General features: G+C 34.2%; 1 protein-coding gene across 6 annotated transcripts; it reads left to right on the top strand.

The window, feature by feature from the left end:
- Positions 1-740: 740 nt before the first annotated feature.
- LOC18447313 (very-long-chain aldehyde decarbonylase GL1-4) lies at positions 741-18,014 on the top strand. 6 transcript variants are annotated; one of them, XM_088872438.1, is made up of 10 exons: positions 741-856; positions 1,047-1,243; positions 11,293-11,525; positions 11,772-11,991; positions 12,968-13,343; positions 13,964-14,071; positions 14,177-14,377; positions 14,560-14,658; positions 15,867-16,034; positions 17,650-18,014. In XM_088872438.1, exons 2-10 carry the CDS (start codon positions 1,137-1,139, stop codon positions 17,824-17,826), a joined length of 1,689 nt encoding a protein of 562 aa, XP_088728564.1. In that variant the 5' UTR covers positions 741-856; positions 1,047-1,136; the 3' UTR covers positions 17,827-18,014. The 6 variants fall into 6 exon arrangements, 5 of the variants coding, with proteins under 5 accessions (XP_088728564.1, XP_020531028.1, XP_088728563.1 ...); XR_016059579.1 differs by lacking the exon at positions 741-856 and adding an exon at positions 9,444-9,667 and having other exon boundaries at positions 1,159-1,243; positions 12,968-13,545; XM_088872437.1 differs by lacking the exon at positions 741-856 and adding an exon at positions 9,444-9,667 and having other exon boundaries at positions 1,159-1,243.
- The last annotated feature ends 1,180 nt before the right edge of the window (positions 18,015-19,194 follow it).

Genomic DNA, 19,194 nt, shown 5'->3' with positions numbered 1-19,194 from the left:
GGATTTGTTTAACCGATTTTTGAACAGCCAGGATTTGACCGGTTTGGGCAAGTTACCCAGAACAGTTCCAGGATATTTAAACCTGGCTATGAAAACTGGCACATAGCCGGGTTCCATTCCCGGTTCGTGGTTTCTAACACTGGTGTGGAGCCAACTAAAAGCTCTACCTCTATTTCCGTTTTCTTTAGAAACAAAAAGAGGGCAAATAATTGTGACTTTCTAAGCTCGTGCATGCCTTTCCCTGACCTCCTCAGCAAACCAATAACTAGGTAAGCCTCCCCTTTACTCACCATCTCAGGCTCGTAATTAAAGGACAACTAAAATCTCCACCACTCCATTCTAATTCGGTTCTCTTTATAAAAAGAAAAGAGTGCAAATAATTGTGACTTTCTAAGCTGGTACCAGTCTTCTATCGTAGTTGAACTCCAAGATTTAATGGCCAACTCCCTTATCAAAATCATAAGTAACCATTTTGGCCCGTGGAAAGCCCATAGACCCCTTTCAAATTAAAAAAAAATAATGTTTGAACCGCTCATTACTTTTTGTTATTGTCCAAATTACAATATTTATTTTTTTCTTTCCTAAAAACCCTATCATATAAATGGAATTAGAGATGCCGCATTAATCTATTTGCAAGGTTCATGAGAATCGACATCACTATAAATAGGCGTGGTTGGAATTGTTTAGGCCGTTCACCGGGACGTTTGCGATCAAGAGGAAGACCGAAAAAAAAAAGAAAAAATAAAATTCTAAGGTAAACATATGGAGGAGTGAAATATGATCCATATGACCAGAGAATGATCATAGGAGGGTGGTAGAGAGAGAGAGAGAGGTGCCACTTAATAAGACTGACTCGGTAGGTTTCACTTTCAACTTTTCCTGTGTTTTTGCCAAGCAATGGAAAAGTTCCCATTTCCTTTTCCTTTTTTTTGATCTTCCTCACAGATGCTTTAACAATGGCCTTTTTCTACCTAAATTTTCTCTAGAATTAAATATAAGGGGAACTTGTCAAAATGGACCTAATTTATTGGAGCTTTACGTTTTAGGGTTTTTGAACCATTCCGATTTGGCCGGGTATATTTTGTCCATTTCAACATTAAATGCATGCAACTTTAAATACCCTTGAATAAAAAGAAATGTATATACCCCTTAGCAAGCAAAGCAAAGTATCAGTCCAAGGAAAATGGCATCCAATCCTGGTCCTCTCACGCAGTGGCCATGGGAGAAGCTTGGAAACTTCAAGGTACTATTCCTCTCTCTCTCTCTCTCTTATACACACACTGGTAGTTTGGTAGATACTACAACTCACAAAGGTCATGCTTCATCTGTGTGTGGGGCACATAGCTAATGCTGTTGCATAGTTGGTGTTCTTGCACCATAAGACGCTGTGCTCATCATTATACATGTAGCGTTGCAGGTGTGTCTAGTAGCGCACTTTTTAAGTAGAGGGATTTCTTCGACATAAGAGTTAAATCCTTTTTTATCTCTAATGTCAGTTATATATATATATATATATATATATATATATATATATATATATATATATATATATATATATATATATATATATATATATATATATATATAGTGATTTGATGCAACGGTTGTAACATAGTATAATACAACTATAATTCTAAAAAATAATATATGATGTATTTTTATGACCCAAAATTTTGCACACACACTCTCTTCATCTCAATAATCAATCCAAAACAAAGAAAGTTGAATTAGAATCTTAGATAAGGTCAAAATGAGTCCCTTCTTACAATAAATATACACCATTCATTTGGTGAATTTTAAGATCTCAGCATTAACAAACTCAAGATCATTTTTTTCTTTTTTAACATTGTTCATCTAATGATAATAAAGGCATCTAAAAAAATTGGAAAAGAAAAAATCCTTCTAAGGCCTAGATCTAAGCATCTTATTAAAATGAACGGTCTATGTTAATTGAGATAAAAAATTACTTTCTAGGTTCTTTTTTCAAATTTTTCTTTTTTGTGATTGTTCATTAGAATGAAAAGATTGTATATGTTAAAATTTAGATCAAACAAATGGCTCTAACATGATTTTTGAAGATTGTTGCTTTGCATCAGCACAATTGAAATGGAGAGAACCATCTCTAAGTTGTTTTTCCCTTTTCTTAAAGAAATTTTTTTAACTCCAAATGAATGTCGACTTTATCATGTCAAAATCCCTCATTTTTTCTTCTTTATAAAATTAACACAAAGGGCAATTTTAAGATCATTTAAACATGGGTGCGGTTTCTATAAGGTTGCCACCTTAAACAAACCAATTAAGGCGCACCTTAAAATTTTATTATAACATGTAATTTTGTTGTAAAAAATTCTTAGTATTATCTTTAAATATATTTTCATATTAATTAGAAAATTTTAAATTCTAAAAATGGTAAAAATCAAGTAGATCTATAAATTTATATGAAAATCTTGAAAATGGACAGTCTAGATATAGTGTTACACGATGCACTATTTTCGAGATTCAAAAACTATTTTTTTTCATATTCATAGATCTCGATATCGAGATGATTGATTAGAGAGATTTTTCAATGTTAAAACAACATTTTCAATAGATTTTTGAGGTGCATATGTGATTCTACATTTTAAGGTTATAACCTTATATAAACTTTTCCCTTTAAAAATTATCAATTCATAAGTACCCACCAAACTAAATTTCTCTTTGTCAACTAAATTGTAGAGTTTGGTTCCTCAGGAAAAGTACCCTTTAATGAAATACTATACATCATCCTCATTATCATCAAGATAGTCTTATCCCAAATATTTGGGGTTCACTACATGAATCCTCTTCCTTTATTTTGCTCTAGTAAGGGTCATACCCTCAATGAAAACATAAGTTCCCATATCTTTATCTACTGCTTTTATTCATGTCCTTTAGCGTTTTTTCCTTGCCTTTTTAGAGCCTTCCACTTGAATTAAATCGCACCTCCTCGCTGGTGTTCTAATGGGTTTGTGCTGCACATGGCCGGCCCACCTAAGTCTACTTTCCCTCATCTTGTTATTGGAGCTACCCCTAAGTTCCCTCAAATACTCTATCCTTTCTTGTCTTAGCACCCATCTATCTCAGTATTCTCATCTCAGCTACACTCATCTTATGAGTATATTGTTTCTTGACTGCCTAACATTTTTTTCAAAAAAAACAAAGTCGGTCTTATAGTTGTCATATGGAACTGTCCTTTTAGCTTCATTGGTATGTGGTGATCACATAAAACTCCATTTCCACATTATTACTTCAGCCATCTAGCTCTAATTATAGGTACAACATCTTCCGTTATCTCTCTATTTTCTTAGATTATCAACCTAAGACATCGAAAATACTCTTTTAGGTATTTATTGGCCATCAAACTTTATTGCTTCCTCATTTCTACTGCTATTATTACAAAATTTACATTCCATATATTATATCTTAGTTCGGCTAATATTAATACCTTTAGATTGTAGAGCGTCCCTCACTTTGCATTGATGTTACTTCTAGCCTCATTGATCAAAATTATGTCATCCACGAAGAACATCCACCATGGTACCTCATCTTGTAAATGCCCAGATAATATTGTCCCCCACTAAACCGCAAATCAAGCAGCACAGCCACTAGCCCCTAGTTAGGAGGAAGTGCGTAAGCAAGCATGCCTTGGCCTCTTGGTAGGAGGTTCGTTGTGCCCCTCCTTTCCGGTCCGGCTGCGGTACGGCCGAAGTGTTTTGGCTAGATATTTCAAAAATTGGATTAGTGCAGTAGAATGTTCACCTTGTATATCCATGTCGAATTGCTGGATCGATGATCCAAATCAGTCTAGAATTTTTCAAACCATTTGAACCAGTGATCCAAAAATAATTAAAATGAAAAAGAAAAATAAGATTGAAATGAGGAAATTATAGGTTGAGGATTTGAGGGGAAGTCTATTATAGATTTCTCCCACTCAAGAGTGAAGAGTGTATAGGGATAATAAAGATATAGTTCAAACGTGAAGAGAGACGTGCCGAGGAAGTCACATAAGTAGAAAAAGTGCGAGCGTACGAATCGGGAAGTGGGTTTAAACAGTATCAACGGGCTTTAATCGCGTTGTCTCAAGTTCCATTTGGTCAGAATGGGCCTAGAGTACTTGCGGTAGTACCACCTATGCTTCAGATACGGTAAAGGCTTTTTATTCTCACTCTGTTAAAGGCTTTTATTCTCACCTAACACTCTAAAAACAAGAGTAAAAATAGTGCAGGGATAATAAATAGGGTGTTGTTTATATAAGGTACCAACTTTAAATAATTCAAGTTAGGCGTACCTCCAAAGCTTATCAAATGATGTATTTTTAGTGTCGAAATATTAATGATATATTTTTAGTGTCAAAATCTTAACGATGACTAGAAAAAATACTTCACATTTAATTATGAAATTTTAAACTTAAAAAAGGTACTGATCAAGATATATAGATACATGAGAATCTTGAGAATAAACAGTTTTTATAATGTATTCCAAGACATATCATTTTTCGAATTTTAAATTATTTTTTTTCACATCTGTACATTTCAGGTTTTTCAACATTAAAACAATTTTTTTTTATGAACTTTTTAGACGTATTTTTTTTATAAGCGTAAGGAGACTATAGGGATCATCTTATTACAACTAATACATTCTGGATAATATTATTTTGTTAGTTATTGTTATATATAAAATTGGAAGTATTTACAAAATGCCTATAGGTAAATTCTACAGTATTTCACGTACACCTCATCCCCATCCAAAATTCATCACACGGTCACAGTTGTCCGGTAGTATTTAAATTTTTATAATTATTGTACTAACCAGATTTATCTAAAATTTAGAGCATGTGTACATATGACCAAGTCATGCGAAAATAAAATATTTAAAAAATAATAGTCATAAAACAAAATGATGAAATTACCCCTGAAAATTTATAGGGGTATTTTGTGTAATTTTTGTCATTCAAATTATTTGTTTTATATTTTTTTTATGTGTAACTCATTAAGGCGCACACACTTACAAAATTTTAGATCATTATGAATTGTAAAAAAAATATTAAAATTCAAACATTATCAGACATATGTGACTATATGATCAACTTTGAACAATGATAAAGCTGTAGGTGAAGTACTGTAGAACTTTACCTATAAGCGTTTTATAGTGTTTTCCTTTAAGTTTATTAAACTTTTTTGTATATTTTTAGCTATTCTAGCTTAAAATATGTGAGTTTCAGCAAAGAATAATAATCTTATGTGACCCTCCTACACCCATGTGAGTAGGACCCCAAATGATCACCATCAAATTTGGCACAGATCTATAGAAAAGTCAACTCTTACACCCATCTGATAACTTTTCTGGAGATCTATGCCAAATTTAATGGTGATCCTTTGATGTCCTACTCACATGGGTGTGGGAGGGTCTCATAGTGTCAATTCTCTTCAACAAATTACATTGAATAAATTAAAAATAATTTTCAAAATAATAAAGTCATATGTAAAATTGCCTATAAGTATCTAAAATAACTTTATAATGGATAATGCCAAACAACAAACAACTCATTATAGAAAATTTTATTTCAATTGTAAATTATTAGTTATAGTGAGTGCTGTTGGATATGGTGATTATCCAAAATCACCTAACACCAGGAAATCTCATATTATGTGGGATTGTGATTGATATTAGAAATTTTTTTATAGGAAATAGAAATAAAAAATGATTAAGACTCTGGGATATATCTTCTTGATATACATGTAAAGTTTCCTATCTGGTGTGGACTCTTAACCTTATTATATATGGGATAAAAGTACAGAGAATTTATGTGCCTTATTTGGGTTACCATATGGAAAATGTGACTTCCTCTAGAGAGAGAGGCAGGAACCTCCTATGCATGAGAGGCAAGGCCTTCCTTTAGAGAGAAGAGAGCTTCCTATAGAGAGAAACCTCTCCATGTGTCTCCTATAGGCTGATTTCTTGTAGATAGGCGGTTCCCCTGAAGATTTTGGGTGGTTTCTCATTTTAGTGAGAGAAAGTCTTAGTTGCTTTCAAGTGCCTCTTCCTAGACAGTGGTTTAGCTGTGGATTAGAGATGAAAGATCGGTGGGTCATTTCAATCGGGAAAGCGGATTTAAAGGGTTTGCTCGACTAGGTTTTATTGAGGATTAGAGAGGTAACTCTCTGTCTCAAAATCTGCAATGTAACTTTCATTAGTATAGTGGATTTCAGTTTGCCATCCCTGTGGATGTAGCCCTTTTGGAGTGAACCACATAAATCTTTGTGTTTTTGTGGTGTGTGTGCTTCATATTTTATTTATCATATAATGGCTCGTGCTCTCTCCTATTTTGTTTCTAGCTGGATAAATACACAAATCTGATGGGATCTAAGTTTTGGGATTGATGTTTCCACATCTAAGAGTGTTCTTGAATTCTAACAAGTACATCTATACGTGCCCTAAAAAATACAACGGTAGCTTTTTATTTCTACGTCATAGTACAATATGCTTCTTTCAATGTTGCTTTTGAATGCCATATTACAAAAATTGAATAGCAATGGAGGGTGAAACAGCAAAATTCGGCGCCATAACATCTACTTAAAAAGTAAGGCTGTCTTTGTACGTCGTAGTTTAGGTACAATTATATAATTTATCCCTGCTTCATCACAATAAGGCTATTGCTGTAACATCCCAGTAAAATAAATTTTCACTATATTAGGTTTCCCATTCTTGTTATGCTAAAAAATTTCACTATAAATTGCACGTAAACTGACAGTATATTTAGACATACAAATATTGACCAAAACACATGTTATTTACCTAAAAATAGCTCTGAACTTAGTAAGTCAAATGATGAGGAATTATTAAGGAATTGGTAATGGATATGTAACATAGAACCATTAAGTTGATAATAATGTTTTATTATTCTAATTATGATATACATTAGAACTTATTGTCAGCATTGTTGCCCATAAATTTTTTAACATATTTAGGCTTTTTGTTGTTAATATAGTTACCAGTGGCAAAAAATGTAAATCATAATAAATACTATACTAATTAAATATATTAAAATGTCATAATTATCCAAACAATCCTTGATAAAACTGGTTAATGATAATTTTCTCTAACACACCTACTTAGCCATTGTTGGATTTGGTGCTATCCAAAATCACCCACATAATAAAATCCCATTTTATAAGGAATTGAGATTGATATTGATAAGTTTCCTAATAGAATAAAAATCCAAAAAAGATTAGGAGTCTTGGATATATCTCTTGATCTTTTGAGATATATATAAGAATTATATAAAGTTTCCTATTTATTCTTAATCTTATATATATGGGATGAAAGTGCAAAGAATTTGTGTATCCTATTTAGGATATCATATGGGAATGGTGGTTCCTCTAAAGAGAGAGGGGGTAGAGCCTCATGTGCATAAGATGCAAGGTCCTCTTAGAGAAGAGAGCTACCAATGAAGAGAAACATTGATGGTGCCTCCTGAAGATTCTTGCAGAGAGAGATGTTGGTTGGTTGTAGAGAAGCAGTTCCCATAAAGATTTTGGGTTGTTTCTATTTTTAGTTATCGAAAGTCAGTTTCTCGTTACTTTCGCGTCTCTATCTAGTGCTATCGGTAATAGTTGTCTGAAGTAAGAAGAAGGAAGGGAGAGTGGTTTAAAAGGATATGCTCGACTGTGTTTTGTCGAGGTTTATTCCAAAATCTTTGATGTAACTTTCATCGGTATAATGGATTGTAGCCCTTATGCGGTGAACCATGTAAAACTTGTGTTCTTGTGGTTATGTGTTTCATATTTTATTTTTTGTACTTTACTTTTCAAAAATTACCCATTGGGTTTAGAGCTTCCGCACATAACAAGTTTTATCATAGCCTGGTTTGGGGCTTTCAGAATGGCAATAAAAGTTTCGAATGCAAAGTTCGAAGTGGAAAATTTTGATGGTAAATTCTATTTTTCAGCAAGAATGATGAATAAATTTATTTGGCAAAAGATGAAAAATATATAAAGTTATCCAATGGATGTTGGCATGGTTAACATGTGATTTTGATATCGAGGTGGAGATTGTTGGATTGGGTGCTATCCAAAATCACCGACATAATAAAATCTCATATTATGTAGAATAGAAATAGAAATCCAAAAAGGATTGGGACTCTTGGATATATCTCTTGGTCTTTTGATATATAAGTAAGATTTAAATGAAGTTTTTTATTTATTCATAATCTTATATATATGGGATGAAAGTGCAGAGAATTTATGTACCGTATTTGGGTTGGGTCACCATATGGGAATGGTAGTTCCTGTAGAGAGAGAGGGGGGCAGAGCCTCCTGTGCATAAGATGCAAGGTCCTCTTAAACAAGAGAGTTTCCTATTAAGATAAACATTGTTGATACCTCCTGAAGACTCCTACGTAGTGAGATACTTCCTGAAGACTCCTGCAGAGTGAGAGGGTGTTTTCATGTAGAGAAGCGATTCTCATGGAGATTTTGGGTTGTTTCTCCTTTTAATTAGAGAAAGTAAGTTTCTCGTTGCTTTCGCATATCTATCTTGTGTTGTTGGTAATGAAATAGTAATTTAAAAGGGTTTGCTCGACTATGCTTTTGTCGAGGTTTGTTCCAAAATCTTTGATATAACTTTCATTTCAATTTGCCGTACCTGTGGTTGTAGAATGGGGTTCCATTTTATCACTTATTCATAAATAGTAACATGCCAAACTAATCATGTGCAAAGAGTTCCATTTTATCATTTGTTCAAGAATAATAACGTGCCAAACCAATCACGTAAAAAAATGATCCAAATTTACTAGAGCAATTGATAGAAAGATATGTCTAAAAATGGCCTTTAAAAGTAATGTTTTTTGACTCAAGTCCACACAACATAGCGGACTTACCCGGACTCACCTCCTTGGCGAATAGAGTTACTATGACGGTCCCCATATAACTCAAGGTATATAAGAAAAATTGAAAGAATATTTACAAAATACATAGCAAATGAAATTGATATGTAAAATTTTTATTTGTGGTTTGGACTTTTTGGTAAAGATTAGTGAGTTTTTCTAACATATACCCTACTTTTATATTTTCCTCTTTTTGTAGATTTCTTTAAAAAATGTCGGAAACTATAAATTAATTTTTTAATCCATATTTTGATATATATATTTTTAAGATTATTTGGATTTTTTTAATGTATATTTTATATAGTTTTAAGATTATTTGTATTGTTAGGTTCTTTTTTGGTGTTATACGAATATTATTTTAATTTTATTTTAATTTTTTTTTTTTAAGTTTTTTGGGCGAAGGCCGAATGGCTGGCTCTAGGCAACTCTGCAAAACACTATTCAAGAGCATAATTCATTTAATTATTATAGTAAGAGGTTCCGAGAATGCTGATATGTTCTTTTTCCTTTCTTTCCTTTTTTTTCTTTTTTTTTTGCAAAGTACGTAGTTCTGGCTCCGTGGGTGCTGGGAAGCTGCTATAGCTTCTTCCCGGGGGGAGAGAAGAACAGGGATTTATCCAATTTTCTCATACTTCCACTCATGTTATCCAGACTGGCTCATAACCAGTTATGGATCTCTCTCTCCCGCTTCCAAACTGCGAGGAGCAAACATATAATACTCAGCAAGGGCCTTGAGTTTCAGCAGGTTGACAGAGAAAGAAACTGGTATGCAAACATTACTCAATATCATGCTTTTAGTATCTGTTTATTTGGAGACTAGCCATGTCCTTTTTTTTTCTTTCCCCCATTTTTTGACTCCATGTTTTTAGTGCAATATAGACTCGAGTGCTGTATGATTTGTGTGTTAGCACACCAAGGACATGGTATCTATTTTTGATATTTTAAAAACCTGGATGTTTCTTCTTGACATTTCGGATTTGAAATCTCACATTGAAAGCAATTAATGGCGCCTAAAACCCCATCTCAATTTTCCTTTAATTGGTGTACGTACTTGAGGGCTTAATTTTGATGTTGATAGTTTTTACACTTATTTAAATGTCAAATATTGAATATATTGATTGCTTTATCATTTGAATGATGGGTGCGGTTTGTATAGAGCCGAGGCTCTAAACAATCAAATTAGAGCCCACTTTCAAATACTGTTTAGAAATATAGTTTCAATATTGGAAACTTTTGTTATAGCCTTAAATTATATTTTCATCTTTAGTTATAAACTTTAAAGCTTCAAAAATAATGTAGATCGAGTAGATCTTTGAAAACTTAAAAATTGACCGTCCAAAAATGCGTTATAAGAGCATAAATTATAAACTCGAAATCCAAAATAATCATCATGTGATTTTAAAGTAACATTTCCGCCGCGAACTTTTTTAACCAGGGAATACAATATATACACTCTTGAGATTTATATTTCTACGTCATATCTTTTTCTATTTCCTTTTAGGTTGCTAAGGTGGACAGGTGCCTTTCTCGTGGTCTCCTAGGTCCAAATTGTTAATTTGTTCAGATGAGTAGAACACCTAAAGTGGATTTTATGACTCAAAATTTTAAAATCTCCTTTGTTAAGAGAACTGATTTGGACCTCATAAAACCTGCAATATGAGCACGCATAAAATGGACACAGCTGGCTTCTACGTCCGCAGTGGACACAAAAGGTTCACAGGCACCTTTAATGTTTCAGATTGAACCATCCTCATCCAAGAGCTGAAAATAAATTTGATTTTAATTTTTTATTTAAAATGCTATTATTCTGAAATTTGAGTTTTACCTTAATTTTTATAATTAAAATTAAATAAAAAAGTAATAACTATTTTGTATAAAAAATATTAATCAAAATAAATTTAGGAGTATTTTAGTCATTTTTATTTAACATACTTTTGTAAAAGTAAACCTACACCTTAAGTTTTTTAAAAATTAAACCGACAACTTAAAAATCAAATTAATATTTTCTTTCATAAAATAAAAGTCAAATATTAAATCAATTATTGGCCATTAGATATAGGCTTGTGAAATCTTAAAAGGGTGCTTATGCACGCTTCCACCCCGTCGACACATCATGTGCATGTGATATTTCTCCAAATGGACATTCCACGGTCAAACTTGGAGTGGCATTTGATTTATAGAAATTTCATGATATCAATTTTATATTAAAAAAATGACATTAAAGATGTTTTTTGAGTTTTGGGTCAATCAAACACTCTCTCATGGTGTTTTGTGTGCAGGACCAAATATATAAGGTGTGGTCCCACGGGAACGCCAGATAAAACAATTCCATTTTGCAAGACTCTAAATCTGTTGAGGGCTACTAATTTATTTGTTTTGGAATTTGGCAGGGATGACCAGATTATATTCAATGGCATATTGTTCTATTTGGGGAGCTTATATTTTCCAGGGGGATCCAACCTGCCCCTGTGGAACATCAAAGGAGTGATCATAACCATTATTTGCCACATTGGGCCTGTTGAGTTCTTATATTATTGGGCACACAGGGCACTTCACCACCACTTCCTTTATTCTCGTTATCACTCCCATCACCATTCCTCCGTGGTCACCGAGCCCATCACATGTAAGTTCTCTCTCTCTCTCTCTCTCTCTCTCCAAAATCACCTCACTCAATTTGGTAGAGCCCTTCGACTTCCACTACCTTGCGACAAAGAATGAAATAGCCGGTATGTGCCTAAACAATAATAACCGTATGTCCGAAAAGACTCCGGAAAGTTATGTAACATTCGTACAGTGCGCTCCCTTAGGAGCATGAATTTGGCACTCGCATGAATGCATATAGACTAATGCTTGATGTTTGTTTGAGCAGCGGTGGTGCATCCCTTCGCAGAACATATCTTATACTCCTTCCTGTTTGCAATAGCACTTTTAACAACGCTCTACACAAGGACCGCCTCTATTATTTCCTTGGTTGCCTATATTACATATATCGATTTCATGAATAATATGGGGCATTGCAACTACGAGTTCATCCCAAAGTGCCTCTTTCAACATTTTCCCTTCCTCAACTACATCATGTATACTCCATCGTAAGTTCTATACCTCTTAAAACAAATTTATGAGTTTGAGGTAATGGTGCTCAAATAAATATTAGACAGGTCATTTTCTTAAAAGGAGTATGGATACCAACGGGCCAGGCCGCCGGCACTAAAAAACTTGGGCATAGGCCACAAAATATAGCATGAGGGCTGGGCTATGGCCAATATATGGACGGCCCAGTCAGCCCTTATCTCTTTACTGATTGAACCTGGTCTGGCCCTTAGGGGAACAGGGCCGAGCTAGGTCCAGGGCTAGCACCGCCTTGGCCCGGCTGGTTACTAGCCCTGGAAACGAGTTAATCACCTTGTCCTTTTCTAATGAATCATTAATACTTCAAGGGCAAAATTTTAGACTCTAATAGTTTACTTGTCTAAATTAATTTTGGCTCAAAGGGATTTTTTTTTTTTTGGGGTCATTTTTTTTGTAACGAAGAGGCGTAATCCTCACTTTGTAATTCAAACTTTTGTTATTGTTCTTGGGAAATAATGAAGTGTTGTATTCCCAATAAAATTGCAAAATTTTATGCTCCAAATTTCTTTGTTCCATTTCACGTTGATGCTCAGCAAATCCTTGAAAAGTATACAGTAAGATCGTTTATTCATTCTAAAAGAAGATTATTATCATCCGGAGACATTAGATCTGGAATAAGGAGGCTGGGGGTGTGCAAATGATAGACTTGAAAGTCGAGGAAAAAAATTTTCATGAGCTCTGTGCCATACACAGCCTAATTTCAGTTCTAATGGCAGTAGATGATTGTGACCTTGTAGCAAAAGTGAACAGCCCTATAATATACTATCCCTAGAAACAATATGAGTCAATTGATTGGAACGATATACTTTCTACACAATCTTAATTGTATTTCTTTACTTAAAAATAATAATTTCTTCATTAGGTCTTTGTTTTTCATATTGGATCTAACCCTTCATTTTAGTTACAAGAGGAGCTCTCTTTATTCATATATAACAGGTTCCATTCACTTCATCACTCAAGAGTCCACACCAACTTTTCTCTCTTCATGCCAATATATGATTACATATACAATACAGTTGACAAGTCTACAGATGCGGTATATGAGAGTGCTATAGAGGGGAGAGAGGAGGCCATAGATGTTGTCCATCTCACTCATCCAACTACCCTTCACTCCATCTACCAAATGCGCCTAGGATTTGCATGTTTGGCTGCCCAACCCCAAGATCGCAAATGGTATCTATGGTTACTTTGGCCAATCACCGTTGGATTAATGTCACTAATGTGGATTTTCGATCGTACGTTCACCGTGGAGAAGAACAGATTGGAGAAACTCAACACTCAAACATGGGCAATTCCCAGGTTTACCTTCCAGGTGATGCATCTTCTTTATGAGTTCTTCTATGCTAACAATATAATGATAAAAGGTATGTTTCAAACAATTAATTGACTTTCTTTGTAGTCTAGGAAAACTACTGTAATATGATGGGGAAAACATCGATTTCTGCTGCACAATATGTAACAAAAAAGCTCAAAAAGTTGTGCAGTTCGTGAACACTTGAAAATGAACCATCTAGGTAATATGTTACGAGATACACTATTCTTACAATATAAAATCTATTTTTTTTCATATCCATGGTTATCGATGCAAAATTATCGATTTGAGGGGTTTCTATCATCATAACAACCTTCTTAGGCAGGATTTTGAAGTGCGGCTTTACATATTTTTTTTTTTAAAATAAGGACTAGGACTTATATAATCCTATACCTATTTAATAGGAGACAATTGCAAGCCATTGAAAAGAAACTAATTGATTGACAAAGATTTTCCATCGTAATCCGTTCGAATATTTATTCTCATATTACTTGAGCATTGCAAAAGCATTTCCTGTCCATTTCACACAATGAAAGGTGATATTACTATAAAACATCATATATATGTTAGTCTCAACTAATGGAACGGCTGTTAACTTTCAATTGTGTTTTGACAAGCAGTATTCCTTGAAATCACAACATGAAGCAATCAACAAATTGATAGAGGATGCCATAATTGAGGCAGAAAAAAGGGGTGTGAAAGTGCTAAGTCTAGGGCTTCTAAATCAAGTGAGGTCCTTCTTGTTTATCGCATATTACATTGAATATGGTAATGGAAAAAACATATGGTGGAAGAAGAGATCTCTCTAACTCATGTCATTGATTGAAACACAGGATGAAACTCTGAATGCAAATGGGGAGCTCTATTTTGAGAAGCTCAAGGGTCTAAAAATTAAGCTAGTGGATGGATGCACACTTGCTGCTGCATGCGTACTAAACTCAATTCCTCCAAACACAAGTGAAGTCTTAATCCAAGGTCCCCTTTCAAAGACAGGCTATGCCGTTGCCATGGCCTTGTGCAGAAGAGGCACAAAGGTTTCAATTTTTCTCACTTAATCTTTAATCTTGTATGTATTAAATTCATAGGTTCGAGTTAAATCCTGTGTGTAAGTCCATTTTTCTCTCCCATAAAGTCTTATGCATTCGTTGTTTTTTGTTTTTTGTTTTTCTCATAATTTACAAACTTAGCAGATTTTGCTTATAATGGTGGAATATAGGTTATTACTGAGTGCCCTGATCATCTTGAAAAATTGAGAATGCAAATCTCCATACAACATCAAGCTAATCTTATTCATGCTCCCGGATGTCATTGCAAGGTATCGACCAAAACATTGTTTGCTACCTTTTGATATATACATCTCATTGTTATTGTTGTTGTTGTTGTGCTTGCTACCTTTTGATATATACATCTAACTGTTGTTGTTGTTATTATTATTATTATTTTCTTCTTATTATTATTTTATAATTATTATTTTCTTATTATTATTATTTTATTATTATTATTTTCTTGTGACAGAATTCTTGATCTTTCGTGCTCCTTCATTTAGGAGACAATAAATCTTGGTGCATAATTTTTGTTCCATAAAAACTCAAGAAAAGAATTTCCTATTTTATTTAGTTATTTATTTACGCATGGCTGAGCCCCTGTCTTGTGGGGGCCAGGGACCGTAAAGGGTTCACTTCCTTACCTTCAAGAATTTACTTATTTTCTTTTCTAGATTCCGGAAATGGAGACAAAAATTATGTTCCAATATTAAAAGAAGCAGCTAGATTCCTTGGTTAAACCAAAAATTTTAACTCAAGTTTGGTAAAATTCAAACGAAAGGAACTAAATGAAAATTCTATTGCTTCTTTCATTCCACTTGTCTATGAATACTTTCGCAACATGTTTGTGTCGAAATAGGGCCTAAACATGAATAGCACGAGCACATGTGAACTTGTTTTAACTTTTAACCATATGATAGAACAACACTATTATACTTACACCTAAGAGGGTGGTCCAAACTCGAACATCGCTCGACACCCATATTTTTGTAACTTCACCAAATTATAGAGCCAAAATTTTCATATTAGAAAGGTTTTGTTAGGGTATTATGACGAATAGTTTTTTATTGCACTGAATACTTTTGGACACCTTGTATTTTTTTTTTTGTACCATAAAACTTTTCAAAAGCGCATTTTTCATCATTAAGATGCGTAGAAATGGTATTTTATTAGTTGTTAAAAATAAATAATTGTTCCATGCGGGTGGTGTCACACCTCATATAGATGATATAATTCGGCAATATAATTAATAAATATTTTTCTTATCAAAAATTCTATTTTACTCATGATTAATTATCTAATATACCCCTAGACAAAAAAGCTATTAACTATGAGGTAAGGGTATTAAGTGCAAAGAAAATATTGAGTATAGTAAGAATATACTGATATATAGCAGTACACTGACAAAAGCCTTAATAGTAGTTCTTCTTAAATACAGAGCCAAATTGAGCACAGCTTATGAAGATTAATGTTTTTGCAGGTATGGTTAGTGGGAGATAGAATGAATAATGAGAAAAAGGCCCTCAGGGGTACAATCTTTATTCCTTTCTCACAGTTCCCTCTCAAGATAATGCGCAAGGACTGCATTTATTTGTCCACCCCAGCCATGATAGTACCATCCAACTTGGAGAACATGCACGCTTGTGAGGTAACAATTCAAATTTTTCACCCCAATTTTATCTCCGATTGAGTAGTTTTCGACGTCAATACCACCATTAATCGACTCCTTTCTTCGTATCCCCTTTACAACCGCCTAAAGTTCCGACCGTTCCTTTGGAGAATATACCCTATGAGACCTAGATTGACACCTTAGAGTATCCCACCAAACCCTTGAAACTTGTCCAAATCATCCAAAGACCTTAACCATCTTAAATTAGATGGTAAGAACACTCATGGTCCAAGAAAAATCAAATCCGAAATTCTGATTGAAAGATATGGGCCAAAATATTATTAAAAAAAGGCCATATAATGATTAATCTTTCTCATGTTGTCCATATATGCGGTTTCAACACTTTATATCTTTCAAAAGTTTTCCATTTGATTTCATTAAATAAAGGAAATATACACAGCAAGCTTATGTACTTTTAGTACAAGGAGGTCACAAGAAACCAAGTAGCTATCAATGCTCTTAGTTTTGAACCAAAATAGTCGATCAGTACCTAGTTGACGATCTTCAAAATAAGCTCTCTAAATCTATATCACTTGACTGGTTGTGATTAATCTGTACTTTTCAAACCACTCTCTTTGAGCGCTGACCATCATTTACACATTCACATCTCAATTCCATACAATCCCCCCACCACCACTCCAACCACAACCAAAAATCTTGTGGTTTAAGGACGCAAATTTTGCATTTAAACATAGTAAAGTTTTGGTGTGTTGCCAAACCCATCATAAGACATTACATTTGTAGCACAACTTACATTTAATTTAGAATGCTAGACCACTATTGGATTTGGTGCATGTAAGGAAATCTCATATTTTGTGGTATTGATTGATATATTCTCATACTATGTGGGATTGAGATATTCCTATATTTTATGGGATTGAGATTTATATTGATAAGTTTCCTAAAGGAAATATAATCCGAAAAGATTAGGACTCTTGGATTTATCTCATGGTATTGAGATATCTGTAACATAAATAGAAAATTTCCTATTTACTATGGACTCCAAATATTATATAGATGGGATGAAAGTGCAGAGAATTTATGTGCCCTATTTGGGTCACCATATGAGAATGGTGGTTCCTCTGCAGAGAGAGAGGGAACTAGAGCCTCCTGTGCATAAGATGCAATTTCCTCTTAGAGAGAAGAAAGCTTCATTTAGATATTGCGATGGTGCCTCTTTTAGACTTCCGAAGATTGAGAGGTTTGTTTGTTTCTTGTAGAGAAGCGGTTCCCATAGAAAAAGTCAGTTTCCCGTTGTTCTCGCGTCTCTATCTTGTGTTGCTGGTAATGGTTGCCAGAAGTAAAGAGAAGGAAGAGATAGTGATTTAAAAATGTTTGCTCGACTTGGGTTTTTTACCGAGGTTTGTTCCAAAATCTCATTTCGTACAGTGGATTGCAGTTTGCCATGCCCATGGATGTAGCCCTTCTCGTACTTTATTTGTCAAAAAATCAACCTGTCGGATTTAGAGCTTCCGCGCACTACAATCACTTGGATTATCTATTTTAATATATCAATTTGTACTCATTTTCAAAAAAAATTCACATTAGTGAAATTTCCTTGTCATTTCTTATGGTCTGTGTATATGTAATGCAGAATTGGCTTCCAAGGAGGGTGATGAGTGCATGGCGAGTTGGTGGGATTTTGAACGCCTTGGAAGGATGGGCGACACACGAATGTGGGGACACAATGCTTGATCCAGAAAAAGTTTGGTCCTCTGCTCTAAATAGAGGTTTCCTGCCATTTGACAGCGACCATAATTCACAACCTTAATAGGGGCCTTTTGTGCCATAAAGTAAAAGTAGGTTTGTTCAAACTTCTGCTGCTTTGTGGAGAAACATCTTGAGTTTGAGAGATAGTGTTAGTGTATGGATATCTCTTATCATCTACTTCATAAGTATTCTACAATAATGGAAAGAACCTCAAAACTTAAGTATAATATGAGAAGCAATTAGTGAGCATTACATTGCTAATTTTATTTTTTATCCCTTATTAGTTAACAAATGTTTTTACGGATTGATTTTTGTACACCTTCTTTTCTTTTCTTTTCCTTTTTTTTTTCTTTTAAATTATATTAGAAAAACTTGTCTCCTGGTGCTTATTGCCATTGTTTTAGTTCAAAATACATAGAAAGTTTTTCATTATCGTAATGAGCAATGATAATTTGTTCGTTGGTTTGTAAACAATAAAAAAGAAATTGTTACATTTAGGTTCATGAATAGTTGTTACATTTAGAGTCATGAATACTTTCAACTAGGGTGTGCCAGATATTTGAAAATGCTCGCGAGGGAAAGATTCTTTGACTTTGAGCATAGACAATGGTGATAGGAAAGAATGCTCATTGTCGCCCGTTCTTATGAATTAGTGGCAATGGGACAATAACGGCCTACTGCTAATTAGTTACAAACGTATATGTTTGGGTTGTTACAAATAAGATACAATGGGATATTATTGGGCTATTTATAAAATTATGGGAATCTTTTCCATCTTACCCTTTATACCCCGGCAAGCTGAGCAGGGGCAGCTGTGCTCAGCTTGGCACACAACAGAACAAATCGAGCAGTCCTTCGTAAAAATATTAGGGCATGTTTTCAATCTTCTTCTTCACATATCTACAAGGGGTATACCATGCCCCATTAGAGCTATTCACCCCTTTTATCTCCATCACCCCTTTTTTCTCCATGACTGTGAACGAAGGATTACTACCTTTTAAAAGACCTCAGGGAAGAGGTAACGCAGAGATAAATCCCCTAACTATTTGTCATACCAAAATAACTTATTTTCTCCATTTCCCACCATCGTGTATCGTGTGATGTTGTGGAAGGTAAATAGGCCTGCAATAGTCGATCCACTTCCAACCTGTAGACAAAGATGACCTATTACTTGGGCATTTGATTAAACCATTTGTCTTATAAATACCATATTTTTCTTTAAGATCAAGTCACCAGAAAGACCGGTTATTTCATGATATCTCCACCACCATTTTATGAGAAGGCTGGAATTCATGATTTTGATCTTCCTTACCCCTAGTCCTCCTTCTTTTTATAATAGCACAACATTGATCCCATTTGATAAATGTAACTTCCTTTAATTGTCATAGCCTCCCTCGTAAGAATGTTCTCATGATACCCTCCAACCCCC

The sequence above is a fragment of the Amborella trichopoda genome, chromosome 7 (assembly GCF_054954075.1).
Source record: "Amborella trichopoda isolate Santa Cruz 75 chromosome 7, AtrichopodaSantaCruz75HAP2 v2.0, whole genome shotgun sequence".
Taxonomy (NCBI): Eukaryota; Viridiplantae; Streptophyta; class Magnoliopsida; order Amborellales; family Amborellaceae; genus Amborella; species Amborella trichopoda.
This window is presented reverse-complemented; position numbering and strand designations above follow the sequence as displayed.

Coding starts and splice junctions, on each gene's coding strand:
- LOC18447313 (XM_088872437.1), top strand. CDS start 1,184: ATGGCATCCAATCCTGGTCCTCTCACGCAGTGGCCATGGGAGAAGCTT. Junction 14,072..14,176: donor GTCTAGGGCTTCTAAATCAA/GTGAGGTCCTTC, acceptor ATTGAAACACAG/GATGAAACTCTGAATGCAAA. Junction 14,378..14,559: donor TGTGCAGAAGAGGCACAAAG/GTTTCAATTTTT, acceptor GGTGGAATATAG/GTTATTACTGAGTGCCCTGA.